Genomic DNA, 16,795 nt, shown 5'->3' with positions numbered 1-16,795 from the left:
TGTACATGTTGATTCCACCCTAACCATTCCGAAGCAGACCCCCTCTTAATAGTATGGCTTTCCTATGACTCAATCCACCGAAAAGAAACGTAGAGAACAGCCATCTTCGATAGACTCCGAGGGGCACCGAATCGTCTTGTGCCTAGACATGAGATATCTGAAATGCTCAATGCACACGATTAGTCCGCAAATGCATTGTCATCAATCACCAAAACCACTTAGGGAGAAATATGCCGTTACAATCATCATTAGCTTCCTCTCTAGTTGGTTTAGACATCACGGGAACGGATTTCTCTAATGTGCTACTCTCCAATTCGAGAGAAGGTACAATTACCTCATCAAGTTTTACTTCCCCCCCCCCACTCACTTCTTTCGAGAGAAACTCCCTCTCTAGAAAGGACCCATTCTTAGCAACAAAGATCTTGCCTTTGGATCTGTGGTAGAAGGTGTACCCAATAGTTTCTTTAGGTATCCTATGAAGACACACTTCTTCGATTTAGGATCGAGCTTATCAGGTTGAAGCCTTTTGACATAAGCATCGCATCCCCAAACTTTAAGAAATGGCAGCTTAGGTTTCTCGCCAAACCACAGTTCATAAGGTGTCGTCTCAACGGATTTAGACAGTGTCCTATTTAACGTGAATGCTGCTGTCTCTAATGCATAACCCCAAAACGATAGTGGTAAATCGGTAAGAGACATCATAGAACGCACCATATCTAATAAAGTACGGTTACAACATTCAGACACACCATTACGCTGTGGTGTTCCAGGTGGCGTGGGTTGTGAAACAATTCCATATTGTTTTAAATGAAGGCCAAACTCGTAACTCAAATATTCGCCTCCACAATCAGATCGTAGAAACTTTATTTTCTTGTTACGATGATTCTCCACTTCACTCTGAAATTCTTTGAACTTTTCAAATATTTCAGATTTGTGTTTCATTAAGTAGATATACCCATACCTACTCAAATCATCTGTGAAGGTTAGAAAATAACGATACCCGGCGCGTGCCTCAACACTCATCGGACCGCATACATCGGTATGTATTATTTCCAATAAGTCATTTGCTCGCTCCATTGTTCCGGAGAACGGAGTTTTAGTCATCTTGCCCATGAGGCATGGTTCACAAATATCAAATGATTCATAATCAAGTGATTCCAAAAGTCCATCTGCATGGAGTTTCTTCATGCGCTTTACACCAATATGATCTAAACGGCAGTGCCATAAGTATGTTGCACTATCATTACCAACTTTGCATCTTTTGGCATCAATATTATGAATATGTGTATCACTACGATCGAGATTCAATAAACCATTTACATTGGGTGTATGACCATAGAAGGTTTTATTCATGTAAACAGAACAACAATTATTCTCTGACTTAAATGAATAACCGTATTGCAATAAACATGATCAAATCATATTCATGCTCAACACAAACACCAAATAACATTTATTTAGGTTCAACACTAATCCCGAAGGTAGAGGGAATGTGCGATGGTGATCGTATCAACCTTGGAATCATTTCCAACACACATCGTCACCTCACCCTTAACTAGTCTCTGTTTATTCTGCAACTCCTGTTTCGAGTTACTAATCTTAGCAACTGAACCAGTATCAAATACCCAGGGGCTACTACGAATACTAGTAAGGTACACATCAATAACATGTATATCAAATATACCTTTGTTCACTTTGCCATCCTTCTTATCCGCTAAGTATTTGGGGGTAGTTCTGCTTCTAGTGAACATTCCCTTTGCAACAGAGGCACTCAGTTTCAGGCTTAGGTCCAGCTTTGGGCTTCTTCACAGGTGTGGCAACTTTCTTACCATTCTTCTTGAAGTTCCCTTTCTTTCCCTTGCCCTTTTTCTTAAAACTAGTGGTTTTGTTAACCATCAACACTTGATGTTTTTCTTGATTTCAACATCGCGAAGAGCTCGGGAATCATTTTCGTCATCCCTTGCATATTATAGTTCATCACAAAGTTCTAATAGCTTGGTGATAGTGACTAGAGAACTCTGTCAATCACTATCTTATCTGGAAGATTAACTCCCACTTAATTCAAGCGATTGTAGTACCCAGAAATTCTGAGCACATGCTCACTGGCTGAGCTATTCTCCTCCATCTTGTAGGCAAAGTACTTGTCAGAGGTCTCATACCTCTCGACATGGGCATGAGTTTGAAATACCAATTTCAGCTCTTGGAACATCTCATATGCTCCGTGGCATTCAAAACATTTTTGAAGTCCCGGTTCTAAGCCGTAAAGCATGGCGCACTAAACTATTAAGTAGTCATCATATCGAGCTTGCCAAACGTTCATAAATGTCTGCATCTGCTCCTGCAATAGGTCTGTCACCAAGCGGTGCATCAAGGACATAATTCTTCTATGCAGCAATGAGGATAATCCTTAGATCACGGACCCAGTCCGCATCATTGCTACTATCATCTTTCAATTTATTTTTCTCTAGGAACATATCAAAAATAGGGGAGCTATATTGGGAGCTATTGATCTACAACATAGATATGCAAAAACTAATAAGACTAAGTTCATGATAAATTTAAGTTCAATTAATCAAATTACTAATGAACTCCCACTTAAGTTAACACCCCTCAAGTTATTTAAGTGATACATGATCTAAATCATGTCCGATCATGACGTGAGATGGGGTAGTCATCAATGGTGAACATCTCTATGTTGATCATATCTACTATATGACTCATGTTTGACCTTTCGGTCTCAAGTGTTCCGAGACCATGTCTGTACATGCTAGGCTCGTCAAGTTTAACCCAAGTATTCTGCATGTGTAAAACTGTCTTTACACCTGTTGTATGTGAACATAGAGTCTATCACACCCGATCATCACGTGGTGTCTCAAAACGATGAACTGTAGCAACGACACATACTCAGGGAGAACACTTTTATCTTGAAATTAAGTGAAGGGATCATCTTATAAAGCTACCGCCGTTCTAAGCAAAATAAGATGCATAAAAGATAAACATCACATGCAATCAAAATATGTGACATGATATGGCCATCATCATTTCGTGCTTTTGATCTCCATCTCCAAAGCATCGTCATGATCTCCATCGTCACCGGATCGACACCTTGATCTCCAACATTGCGTCGTGGTCGTCTCGCCAACTATTGCTTCTACAACTATTGCTAATGCATAGCGATAAAATAAAGCAATTACATCGCGTTTGCATTTCGTACAATAAAGAGACAACCATATGGCTCATGCCGGTTGCTGATAAATTACAAAACATGATCATCTCATACAATAACGTATATCACATCATGTCTTGACCATATCACATCACAACATACCCTACAAAAACAAGTTAGACGTCCTCTACTTTGTTGTTTGCAAGTTTTACGTGGCTGCTACGGATTTCTAGCAAGAACCGTTCTTACATACGGCAAAAACCACAACGGTGATTTATCAAGTTTGCTATTTTAACCTTCTTCAAGGACCGGCCGCAATCAAATTCGATTAAACTAAAGTAGGAGAAACATACACCCGCCAGCCACCTTTATGCAAAACTAGTTGCATGTCAGTCGGTGAACCGGCCTCATGTGCGTGGATATGTAAGGTTGGTCCGGGTCGCTTCATCCCACAATACCGCTGAATCAAAATAAGACATTGGTGGTAAGCAGTATGACTATCACCGCCCACAACCCTTTGTGTTCTACTCGTGCATATCATCTATGCATAGACTTGGCTTTGATACCACTGTTGGGAATCGTTGCATGGAAAACAAAAAAAATTCTACGCACACGCAATGATCTATCCATGGAGATGCATAGCAACGAGGGGGGAGTGTGTCTACGTACCCTAATAGACCGTAAGAGGAAGCGTTTCACAACGCGGTTGATGTAGTCGAACTTCTTCGTGCTTTAACCGATCAAGTACCGAACGCACGACACCTCCTCGTTCTGCACACGTTTAGCTCGGTAACGTCCCTCGCCTTCTTGATCCAGCAAGACATTGAGGTAGTAGATGAGTTCCGTCAGCACGATGGCATGGTGACGGTGATGGTGAAGTGATCTTCGCAGGGCTTCGCCTAAGCACTACGAAAATATGACGAGGGTGTAAACAGTGGAGGGGGTGCTGCACACGGCTAACAGTTGATCTCGTGTTTGTTAGGCGCCCCCTCCCACATATATAGGTGGGAGGGAGGGAGGAGAAGCCATAGGAGGTGCCCAAGTAGGAGGAATCCTACTTGTAGTCCCTCCCAAGCCGCGCCCCCCTGCCATATATAACCGAGGGGGAAGGAAAGAGGGGGGGGGAGGGAAGGAAGGGGGAGCCCTACTCCACACTTTCCTTTCCCTTCCCCTCTTTCTTTCTCCTCCTAGGCCGACCTGCTATGGGGGGCGCACCAGCCCCTTGTGGCTGGTGCGTTCCCTCTCTTGGCCCATAAGGCCCATATCTTTGACCGGGGTGCCCGAAACTCCTTTCCGGTGACCCGATAAGTACCCTGTACCCTCCGAAACACTTCCGGTGTCCGAATACCATTGTCATATATATCAATATTTACCTCTTGACCATTTCGAGACTCCTTGTCATGTCCGTGATCTCATCCGGGACTCCGAACAACATTTGGTCACCAAATCATATAACTCATATAATACTATATCGTCAACGAACGTTAAGCGTGCGGACCCTACGGGTTCAAGAACTATGTAGACATGACCGAGACACCTCTTCGGTCAATAACCAATAGCGGAACCTGGATGCCCATATTGGCTCCTACATATCCTATGAAGATCTTTATCGGTCGAACCGTTATGACAACATACGTAATTCCCTTTGTCCATCGGCATGTTACTTGCGCGAGATTCGATCGTCGGTATCTTCATACCTAGTTCAATCTTGTTACCGGCAAGTCTCTTTACTCGTTCCGTAATACATCACCTCGTGACTAACTGCTTAGTCATTTGCTTGCAAGCTTATGATGTGTATTACCGAGAGGGCCCAGAGATACCTCTCCGATACTCGGAGTGACAAATCCTAATCTCGATCTATGCCAACTCAACAAAAACCTTCGTAGATACCTGTAGAGCATCTTTATGATCACCCAATTACGTTGTGACATTTGATAGCACACAAGGTATTCCTCCGGTATCCGGGAGTTGCATAATCTCATAGTCGAAGGAATAAGTATTTGACATGAAGAAAGCAATAGCAATAAACTGAACGATCATTATGCTAAGGGTCTTGTCCATCACATCATTCTCCTAATGATGTGATCCCGTTATCAAATGACAACACATGTCCATTGTTAGTAAACCTTAACCATCTTTGATCAACGAGCTAGTCTAGTAGAGGCTTATTAGGGACACGGTATTTGTTTATGTATTCACACATGTATTTAAGTTTCGATCAATACAATTCTAGTATGAATAATAAACCTTTATCATGAATAAGGAAATATAAAATAACAACTTTATTATTGCCTCGGCATATTTCGTTCACTTCCTTGGGCATCTTCTTCTCAAATTCTAACTTCTGGATCTTGCTCTCCATATCTTTCTCCTTTTTCAGTAGCTGCATCTTCTCACTTGCAAGATCGGTGATAACTACTATAGCCCTTTCAGTCCAGTCTTTGTCCAACCATTTCACATAACTACATGCTTTGTGGTCCTGTAGTCATTTCAAATTTCATCATGTTAACATTGCTTTTTTTTGAAGGGTTAAACAGTAGGAAAGGCTCCTGCTGCATATATATTACCAACTTACAATCAGCACAGAGTACATGTGTTATGTTAATAACAACAAATTTCAGATTTACAAATACTACAATTACCTCATATTGGCAACCAAGAAACCTTCTGCCAATGTTCTGAATATCACTGCACACATGCCGAGCAGGTGTTTTCCAGTGACCACAAGTCTTTTTTGAATTCATCTCCAAACCATTGAATTCAGGATCAAATTTGTAGCTAGGCATCACATTAATCATCTTCTGCATCGTCGCATCATCCTCCTAAAATAATTACAGCGCAGATGACAAGCTCAAATCCCACCCAGACGACAAGACATGCAACTGACTAGCTAGTGACTGAGCAAGAATGGAATTTTACCTTCACAACGTCGCCGCAATACGCAATCGCGGCCACCTTCCACTCGCCATCGTCGTGCGCTCCATTGCGGGCTGACCCGACCCGACCACTGGTTCTTTGCCGCCAACCATCACCGTTGCTAGCCCGCGACAGCTCGATGCCGACGCCTCCCAAGCCGCCATGAGCAGCCGTCGTTGCTGGCCCGACGGACGACACAACGCCGTCACCCAGAAATCGTCGGCCTAGGGTTTGAGAGAGAGTGAGACACGGGAGAGGGGAATTGTGATCTTCGTCTCGTCGAGGGGTGGGGGCTATATGCAAATATAGCAATGGAAGACCACCACGTGACATGCGAGAACATAAGGGTTTTTTTAGAAAAATACCGGCTGACTCAGCTTGCCACGCGGTGGCTCTTGCCATCCACTAAGCTGTTCTTGTACTAAACTGACCGCGATTAACAAGTTTTTTTAGGGTACGATTAACAAGTTGATGTAGCCGCTTTTCGGGTCTACGAGAATGTGGACTAAAGTGAGTATCGGAGACAAGTTTGTGTACCATGGTGCAATTAACTAGTGTCCAGCTGTTCTGTTGGAGTATAATGTCCGACCCTCTCTCTCAGATCGGTCTTTTGGTTGCATTGGCTAGAGCATGCACTTCTACATGGTATCGGAGCCAAGAGGTCTTGAGTTCAAGATCCGGCTGGCGCAATTAAATTGCAGCCCACTTTCGGTCCACGTTTAGGCCTGAGGAAGCCACACGTGAGGGGGGGTGTTGACGTATAATGTGCTGCCTAGTCTCTTCCATTAGATCGGTCTGATGGATGAACTGGTTAGGTGCATAAACTTACAACCAACAGGTTCAGGGTTCAAAACCCAGTAAACGCAATAAATAATTGTGGCCTGCCCCCGCTTCCGCTGCCCATGTCATATATAGCTCCAAAGAAGCATAGACGTGAGGGGGAGTGTTGGAGTATAATGTCCGACCCTCTCTCTCAGATCGGTTTTTTGGTTGCATTGGCTAGAGCATGCACTTCTACATGTTCCTAAAAAAAACTAGCGTCCAGCTGTTGCTATCGACCTGCTCCGACCCATGCACGGTGCGCGCGTGGGCCATCAGCCCATGAGGATATCCCAAGCCCATAAAAAGAAAGCCTCAGTACAGTCCAAATTAACAAAGGAGACAGCACCACTCATAGAAAAAGGGGCCAGCGGCCCAAAATGACTAGACCCTAAACCATTCCTCTTCTCCACTTCCCCTATCCCTCCTTTGCTCGTGGAAAAAGCTCGACCTGCTAATGGCGGCGGCGGCGGACTTCACGCAGAGCAAGCAGGCCATGTCGTACGCGCTCTGCAAGCACCTGAACCTCGATCCGGTAAGCCCCTCCACCCTTCCACTCTTAAAACCTTTGGGTTCTGATTTCTGTTGCTTTGGAGGCTCGGAGCGATAGTGTTCCGTGTTTGCTGTTTACTAGTCATGTGGGCGTGATTTTCATTCTGACAGGTGCGTGCTGAGATTTTTTAGTGCAGATTTGTGGGGCTCTGGGCATGTTTAGTTCACCGATAGTTAAGTTTGCATAGTATCGTGGCTTAAATCTCATGTTGTTGTTATGCCGCGATGTGGAATTTAGGTATGGCCATTTTGTACATGATTTGGTTAGGGAAAGTGAAGATACCTAAGTTACCGACAGTTAAATTGCTGGATCAGTTAGGGGCCTGAATAGTACCTGTTATATTATGAAGATTCTCCAGTTAGGGGTCCGTTTTGCTATCGAGATTGTTTTGCTGATAAAAATAATACGGTACGAAATACATAATTTGTTAAATAAGTGAGGCGTCTAAATAAGTTCGGAATGTCAAGTTACTAGTATGTTTTGTGTAAGATAAAGAGGTAGAACTATATTTGGTCAAACATATGTTAATATGCAAGAGCTATAGACATCTAACATACATCTTTCGTGCTAAATATCCTGGTTAATATGCCTGCGTACTTCTCTCTGGTTCTGGAGTAATTGTTATCAATCGGGTTGGAACTGAACATTCTTGTTCTCATGGTTGTTATACTAATCGCTGAAAGGTGCTTGTTTGATTGCCAAGAATGTGATAAGGAATTGAGTAGCCTAGTTAGATGTATATTCTGTGGCTACCATCTGGCACATGGTTAGAACATACTGTATTCAATTATTTTGTTACAAAGATGAAGCTTGAAACACTAGTCCTCCAATATGTTAGATACTTAGATGTAAAGATGCCTTCACCACATGCAGCATATGCCCTTGCTCCTCGGCATAGTCTCTGTTATATATCTTAATTTTTATGGAGTAGTGTATTCTCTTGTTCAAAACATTTGCCTCATTTTTTTTTCTTCTGGTGGCTGGCCATGGTCTGATATGGCACTAATTGAGTAACTTAGGGATGACTTGTATTTTGGGTACCCCTGGTCCCTGGACCAACATGTGTAGTGCACAATCTGCAAACTTTGATGCGTACTATGTACCGTACTACCGTGTTATCTTTCGTAATTTGCTACTTTTGAACAAATTTTGCCCTTCTCACTCTTATCAAGCTTTATTTGCATGGAGTTTTATTGCTAGAAACAGTTGCTGATTTATCTGCTGAATATTACAGAATAGCATATCCAGTACACTTATCAAGGAGAATGATATTGCGAGCCTATTCTCACATATCGTGACCTCACCGCAGGATGAGGTAACTGTTTTTGCATGTATGTGCAATGTACATTAATTCTGTTCACTACTGCTTATGTACTGTTACACAATCTCCTTTTCTTCATTGGTAGGTCAAGAAGTGGGTTGAGTTCTCCAGCAATTTTGTTCTAAGTGATGGAGAACAGCATGCATTACTTGGTAATTTGAATCAACATTTGTCCCAGATGTCGGTACTATTAGCTGGTTTCAAACCATCAGCGGCGGACATTATTGTGTTTGCAACCGTGCATGTTTTCATGGTATGTATGTTGTAACTTTACCCATTTACGTGAACACCATCAGATCTTCATTTGGGATGTACTTTTTTGATCACTGTCTTACTACTTAATAGATATGCCTTTTCAGACATTTACTTCCCCAAGTTCTAATTGTACATTGCTTTTTTCAGTGTCATCTTAGTGACAGTGAGTTGCAGAAATATCCAAATATATTGCGGTGGATGGACTACATTCAGGTTTGAGATGGATCTTTTGATTTTTTGTTTTGATAATTGCGTCTATCTTTTGTATTAACTTGTTCCTGTGGGCTGTATACACCATCTCTTCTAGAATCAAAGAATCAAATCCATATAGATTTGAGTTTCTTGCCAACACAGAACTAAATACATCTCCAATGTTTGCCGTCTCATTTCTTATCAGTCACCATGCCTATTCAAAAATGTCATTTTAATCTCATATTTGAAATTACTGGACCAGATTTTGGAAATAGCAATGTTTTCAATTATCAATTTTATCTGATATTTGAAGCTTACCCAGCACACTTCCGTAAAACTAGCTTTTACACCTTTCGACACCAACTCATGGTTTACATTGTAATTTGTAGCTGGGCAGTTATTTTAGTGTCATTTGTAACCATAGCTTTATGCTGGTGGGACTGTGGGAGTCTCTTCTAAAAATAAATACCAGTTTGTTATTAATATTATGCCCACATTGTCAGGCATTTATATCATCTCATGTGAATTTACTGCTTGATGCAGAATGTTGTTGATTTTGGTATGACACTGCAAAAGATAAACTTGACGAAATCTATCTTCAACCCACCTGCACCTGCACCTTCTGTAAGTAATTTTTTGGTGATCTGAAAGTATTTTATATTTTCCTTCTAAATTTATTTACTTTCATATAAAACTGTATGGGAAATTATCCCTGTAGCATGCTGTTGCTAATTACTACTCCCTCCATCCCAAAATAAGTGACTCAACTTTGTACTTTGTACATAGTACAAAGTTGAGTTACTTATTTTGAGATGGAGGGAGTATGTTACAAGATCAATTTCGTGCTTGATCTGCTAAATAAGTGCTTGTTTACATTTGTAGAATCTAACTGATACTATACTGTTGTTAGTACTACTAAAGTGCAAAAACACTTCAGAGAATTGATAAATCACTGATACACTGTTTCTTTCAGACTATCCTCAAAATGTTTATCAAAACGATTATGTTTAAATCATAAAAATAACCATACCATTTCTTAATTCTACTTGACAGCACCCAAAGAAAGCTGATAAAGGAGATGGTGATCCAAATTCCAAGAAAGCTGTTTCAGGACAGAAGGTTGCGGATAAGTCAGATGTAGCTGCTGACTCCAAAAAGGCTGCAGGGGAGGTACTGATCCACATTAGTTATTGATATTTCTGGACTATTATTATTTGTAGAAGGCACTCGTGGTACATCGTGCTGTGAAGATTTGGCTGGAACTTTACCATTTTACCGCATTTCTGGCCTTAGTAATGCATGGTAAACTATAGGATATGTTTGGTTGATGCTATTGCTATATCATGCCCTATAATTTTTTTCCAGTCATTGGCTGGCCAAAAGACCGGTCATACTATCAGACTACTTGACCCTTTGTTGACCAAAGTTTTGGCAAGTTATGAAGGGAAGGAGGCCAGGTTAGTTTTCATGGGCAGCCAATATTTTGGCAACTAAACAAGCAAGACCCAGAATATCATAGGCTGCCAAATTTTTGGCTGAGCAAATTTGGGCACGAAACTAAACATACCCTTCGTTCTGATTCATGTAGCCACTTGTGCAGTACACCAGAGAACATGAAAGACTGTAAGTATTAAAATGTTTAGCTATGTACTCCCTCTGATCCATTAATAAGTGTCACAGTTTTCAAAACTGCGACACTTATTTTGGATCGGAGGGAGTACAACTTTTGCATAGCGGTGTTGATTTTCATGTTGTTGTTGTTTGTTGTGGTGTTGATTTTCATCTTTGTACACCATTGTCAGAACCTATTTCTTGTACAATATGTCATTTTCTATTAGCTGGTGAGTTTCTTTGCTGTGTTGATTCTTTTCAGAATAAGGTTCCTGGGGATAAGGCAAATCCTACTTCTACCAAAAACAACAAACCTTCTGGGGATAAAAAGAAAGTCCAAGAGAAGACTGCCGGCAAAACAGAGGCAGCTGCAGAGAAAGCTCCACAGAAAAGTGCAGAAAAGGATTCTGAGTGCAGTGTTAGTATCCTGAATATACAGGTCGGAGTTATTCGCAAAGCATGGAAACATCCATCAGCTGACAGGTACAATAAATTTCCACCCAACACCTGTAAAAAGGTCCTCTGTTTTTCTGTCAGTCTTCTTTCTGACAATCCAACTGGTTATCTTTGCAGTCTTCTGGTGGAGGAGATAGATTTGGGAGATGGCAATGTGCGTCAAGTTGTTAGTGGTCTTGCGAAGTTCTTCAGCCCAGATGAACTTGTTGTAAGTAGTCAACAGCAGCAATGAACTTGAATACTTCTTCATTTTTCTCTCTTATACATGATTCTGTGTTCTGTTATAAATATTTGCCCTTACTTTTGAAGAATCGCCATGTTGTCTTGATCACGAATGTGAAGCCTGGGAAGCTGCGCGATGTAATGTCTGCTGGATTGGTATGCTCTGTTGCATCCTATTGTAATTCTGTTCTATCCCTAAACAAAGCTTGTTGATTTTTGGCAAGTAGTTTGTTTGCCATCTTTCCCCAAAATACTACTGTGGTGAAATGCAAGCTCCAGGCAAGCCTTGCTGTGCACTGCTAACTCACTAGGCATGTGCATATTACTAGACCTCATACTGATAGACTCTAAAATCATCACTGTAACTCATGGAAGAGAATGATAAACTATTTTGAAAAATGAACTTATGATGTAAAACCCTTACCATGTAGTTACAGTATCTGAAGTGGAACAATGATAAATTTATGATGTGAAACCCTTACCATTGTGTTTGTCTTTGTCTTCTGATGTTGTCAACCCTCAGTCCAAACTGTAAACGTCGTTCTGTTTATATAAAATTTTGTTTTCGACATGTTCTAAATTAAACGTATTACCAGGTCTTGTGTGCTTCAAATAAAGATCATACAGTCGTGGAGCCTTTGATTCCTCCGGAAGGTGCCAAGCTTGGAGAACGCATTTCTTTTGCTGGGTAAGAATCATATGTTGTAAATGACGAATTTATACATTTTATAAGGGGTCCCATTTTATAAAGGTGTGTTTGTGCACTTCTATAGAGCTTTTACTATGTTGGTCCGAATAACAATATTTGGAAGTGCAATTTGGATGAACCAAAGGGTCATGCTACCTGTTGGGTTGTCTTTTAGTTTTAAGGAATATCTGCGCTTGTGGCCACCTGCGAAACAAAATGTTTTAGTTTTAACACTTACGTCAAATTTTGCCCAATTGTCTCCTTGCAGTTATTTAGTTCCTATTTGATCTGCATCTGTTGCAAATATTTATGTTTACCAATTTTTCAAATTTTCTAGGTTTGATGGGAAGCCGGAAGATGTTCTAAACCCAAAGAAGAAACAATTGGACAAGATAACACCTGTAAGCATTTATCGATGGCCAATTTTGATGTTATCTCGCTTATTTTTTACCTTTTGGTGATCAAAGGTTGGCCATTCAGCATGATTTGAGTAAATGCACCCAGTTTTGTCATTAGTTGGAGAACCTACCCTTTATATTGCCATCAAATATAGAAAGGCCTTCATGAATGCTATTGCATACTTATTCTGCATGTATTGAATGAATTAACAAATAACTTTGCTTTATTATGTGTATCCAGCATCTCCGTACCGACGAGAATGGAATTGCAACGTTCCGAGGGGTACCATTCACTACATCAGCCGGTCTGTGTAGATCCTCAGTTCCGAATGCGGATGTTAAGTGAGCAACTCGTTAAGCATGCTGATTTCAAACATTGATGTGCTAAGACACATGCAGATGTACCATTTTGTCGTAATGCACATATTAAATGTTACCATATGTTAACAGAGTTGTCAGTTCTTGACTTTTAATATCTGAAAACAAATTTTGTTTTGTCTATGCGCAAAAAGGAAAAAAATGGCCCTGATGATATTATTGCGCAAAAGGTGATCAACCAAGTGCACGGTTCTGTGTGCTGAGAATGGTGTGGCTCAGTTTTCTTGCCCTTGGTTCCAGTTAACTATTATTGCTCTATAACTGTGCAATGGCATATCCACAGTATTTACCTGTAGCTGTTTAGAGACCACCCAGTGATCTGAAGCAGTTACATCTTTGTAGAGCAAGCAATACCTTGCTTCGCTGGAGAGTTAGCATGAGGCCATGGGAATCGAGTTCTTCCTCCCCTCTTTTTTGCCACAAGAGTTCTTCCTTGTGGAGCTCCTTTTGCCTGACCTGCATCTTGCCTCTCTCCGTGGCAAAGTATTGTTTGGAATCTGATCAAAACTTGCCCTTCTCGCACAAGGGAATACATCAATTCTTTGATTCCTAGGTTTTGGCCGCAACCGTCATAGGAAGTTTAGCCTAGAAGCTGAATGTCTCTCCAAAGTAGTTTAGTTGCAATCTTTTGCCATGTCCAAGCAACCAGCACTATGCATTGCTTTGGTATGTCTTCTTTTGGTGTCATCAAGCAACCAGCCTGCCTTCATCAACGTCTTGTGTGCCTTCAACAACTCACGGCGTGTTTGGTTGCAGTAGTAATAGTAGCTGCATTGCATAGCTTTCTCAACTCAGCCTGGCTATGCAAATGCAGCCTCAAATGCACCATCTGCAAATTGTTTGGTTGTCTGCATGCTCTCTTGCCCGCATGAGCTGAACAACACTGCCTGGTGTTTGGTTGCATGCATGTTAGTGGACAAACCCAAGGCATGGTGTTTGGTTGTATGCAACGTCTGGTGTGTGGTAACCTCTTTGGCTAGTTCGTGAGGTTACCAGCACACTTCGGCACAACCATGTAGCACACATCATAAGCAGAGCATCAACTACTTAACAGCATATTTCAGATAAGCAGTACCACACTTCATAACAGTTCAACGCATAAACCATAAACATAAACAGTTCAAAGCAGACTCGATAGTACTTAGGAAGAAGGTGCCCCGGCCCTAGTCCTTGGCGGCGAAGGCTTCGTCGTGCTTCCCGCACTTGTTGACGACCTCAATGCCATCGCCGTCGAAGATGATGACCTTGAGGGTGTCGGGAGTGAGGAGCTTGAACGTCACCATGTAGCCGATCTTGATCTGATGAACGACTGCGTAGGTGGCCCACCCCTGATCCAGGGTCACCCTGCCGTTCATCAGCTTCACTGTCACCTTCCAGGAGCAGCCGGTGTTGTTCCTGAGCTTGAACTCCGTCGGCACCGCGACGAAGTGCTTGGTGAAGTCCAGGGGCATGGGGATGCACTCAAGCTTCGGTGCAAGGATGACCTTGCAGAAGTGAGTTGGGCCATCCTCCTCATGGTAGTGGCCGTAGTTGCGGCGCTTGTTGTTTGGGGGGGGGGGCTCCTCCATGCGCTCGTCGTCGCCAGCCTCAGGCGTCTTCGGTTCTTCCTCGGTGGTGGGCGGCAGCACAACCTCGTCGGGCATTGGATGAAGGGGCTGCTTGCCCTTGTTGTCAACGGCCGGGAGCACCTCCGTGCCCATCTCATTGCTCTCCTCGATCTGCACACAATTCATGGAGTCAGGCACAACACAGAGTTCATTGGCTTATTGAAGAGCATGTAGTTAAAACGGCATGACTGTCACTCTTCTCCTCCTCTTCATCGCCCCTATATTTACTCACCTTGCCCACCACTACTTACCCACCCCCTCTCTTCTCTCACTGTCAACCTTCCTCCTCTCCATCGCCATGAGCTCTAGCTCCAGCTCCAACGCCAACCCCTTCCCTTGGGGTATTGGCTGGAGGGCCTTCTTCCTCGGGTGGTCGGCTGGTGACCGCACCAAGTTCGAGAACACCATGGAGGTGTGCTCGAACTTCGGCTCCATGCCTGACATGCAGAAGGAACCTGATGCAGTGCTCATGAGGGCCACTGCACCAGAGCTGAAGATGCTGATTCCTGACCCAGCGAAGGGCGCGATGGCAGTCGACATCATTCGCTGGGCCATGAATCAGGCCGTCCCCGATGACGCTAAATAGAGGAAGAAGTGGTGCAAGTACAAGAACTACTGGGCTCCTAATGACCGCCGTGCCGCAGTGTACTGGGAGACGGCAATCGTGTCGCCGGCGGTCATCGGTGGGGAGCCTACGGAGGAGGAAGAACCGGTGTAGATGCCAGCGAGGACGCCGGAGCCAGGCCGTCGTACCTGGCAGAGCGACCTCGACTCCGCCGAGGATGATGACGACGGCCCGCCGCCCCGCACGGCGATGAACAAGAAGATGAAGGCCAGCCACTCGACCCGCCGCTCCGCACGCCCGTGACGGCCGCCGCGGTTAGCCGGTGTCCGTTGTGTACCCACAATCCCCCTTCTGCATCCGCATCTACCTCTATTCCGATCTTGCATGAACTAGTACGAAGTAGTATGAACTCGTATGAACTCGTATGAACTAGTATGAACTACCTCTACATGCTTATCTACCTCTATTCCCCATTCCCCTCTCCGCCGTGGATCGAATCTATCGCCGGATCGAACGGGAAAAAGTAGTGCATGACGAACAGAGAGAAGTGCTTACCGCCATTGCGCGGGCCAAGTGATGATCCGCTCGCCGGTGATGGAGTCCAGTGGTCTTCTTGCTCTCCTCCGATCCGCCGCCGCCGGTGACAGTTGGGAGAGTGGGGAGAGGGAGCGATGAGGGGCGGTGAGGCTAATAACTGCCGATGCTTCGGGAAGCAACGCAGCTTCTCGAGCGTGGCCGCGCGCGTGCAGCCGCTGCCGCCCACGTGCACCGCTCGGGCCTGGCCCTGGAGAAACTGCCGATTCGAGCGTTCCCAGGGAGCCAGGCCCAGGAGTGCTTTAAGGTTCGTGCCATGTGGGCCGAACAGTAAAAGCAGGCAACCAATCGGCCCGTTGTCGTCCCTCGCGAGCCAGGCCGAGCCTCATGCAGGCAACCAAACATGCCCTCAGGGCAAAGTAACCCCCGCCCAGGGTAACGGTACCACAACACACATTTGATTGTGCATTGGTCTGCTCTATGTGGCTGCACGCCTCATATGCTGCATGTGATCTTGCAGTATGATGGTACTCTCCTCCCATACACACCTAATATTGGTCAAATTGCCACTGTTTTTCGGTTGCTTCTCAAAGACTATACAGAAGTGCATGACTTCTATCGCTCACATTCGCCGACAACTTAAGTGCCACACACAATAGATCGAAGCTCATGTTGTGTCGTCCTTTTTTTGCTTCTCTAGAGCATCTTGTACATGGGCCTTTCTTGAAATCCATCTGAAATTCCACTTGTTAGAAATCTGAGACCGGCGTTCAGCTAGTTGACGGTACAGTATATCAGGGGTGGCTCGGGAAGCCTAACATTGGGTTGGCCTCGGGGCTTAGGAGGTCTGGCGGTAGCCCTAGCCCAGCGATCAATCCAGGGCCCGGCTTCAGGACGAAACATGATCTTGGCGTGCAAGCCACGAAGCTCCTGTGGCGAGGTCGGTTAGGGCCCTTGCAAAACCATAGCTCTCGTCCCTTTTATAAGGCGAGGCCAAGGGTAGGTCGACGCCATCTGCTCAATAGCTCATACATCCTCCGGGAGCCCTTGCTCGGGTGCTCCCCCCTATGTATTAAAATGACATGATATAACTGACGACGGAACCCACCGAGAC

General features: G+C 43.8%; 1 protein-coding gene across 1 annotated transcript; it reads left to right on the top strand.

Annotated features, from left to right (window-relative positions):
• Positions 1-7,246: 7,246 nt before the first annotated feature.
• On the top strand, positions 7,247-13,092 carry LOC109771711 (tRNA-aminoacylation cofactor arc1). The gene is made up of 12 exons (XM_020330406.4): positions 7,247-7,436; positions 8,689-8,769; positions 8,861-9,028; positions 9,178-9,243; positions 9,766-9,846; positions 10,276-10,392; positions 11,096-11,316; positions 11,407-11,497; positions 11,599-11,667; positions 12,108-12,199; positions 12,537-12,600; positions 12,839-13,092. Exons 1-12 carry the CDS (start codon positions 7,359-7,361, stop codon positions 12,941-12,943), a joined length of 1,233 nt encoding a protein of 410 aa, XP_020185995.1. The 5' UTR covers positions 7,247-7,358; the 3' UTR covers positions 12,944-13,092.
• The last annotated feature ends 3,703 nt before the right edge of the window (positions 13,093-16,795 follow it).

This window comes from Aegilops tauschii, chromosome 3, assembly GCF_002575655.3.
Source record: "Aegilops tauschii subsp. strangulata cultivar AL8/78 chromosome 3, Aet v6.0, whole genome shotgun sequence".
In the NCBI taxonomy this organism is placed as follows: domain Eukaryota; kingdom Viridiplantae; phylum Streptophyta; class Magnoliopsida; order Poales; family Poaceae; genus Aegilops; species Aegilops tauschii.
Note: the sequence above shows the minus strand (reverse complement) of the source record. Positions and strands in the feature narration are given on the sequence as shown.

Excerpts from the sequence above, each read along its gene's own strand:
- LOC109771711 (XM_020330406.4), top strand. The coding sequence starts at position 7,359 with ATGGCGGCGGCGGCGGACTTCACGCAGAGCAAGCAGGCCATGTCGTAC. Across the intron at positions 7,437-8,688 it reads AGCACCTGAACCTCGATCCG|AATAGCATATCCAGTACACT; the intron begins GTAAGCCCCTCC and ends TGAATATTACAG. Across the intron at positions 11,498-11,598 it reads TCAGCCCAGATGAACTTGTT|AATCGCCATGTTGTCTTGAT; the intron begins GTAAGTAGTCAA and ends TTACTTTTGAAG.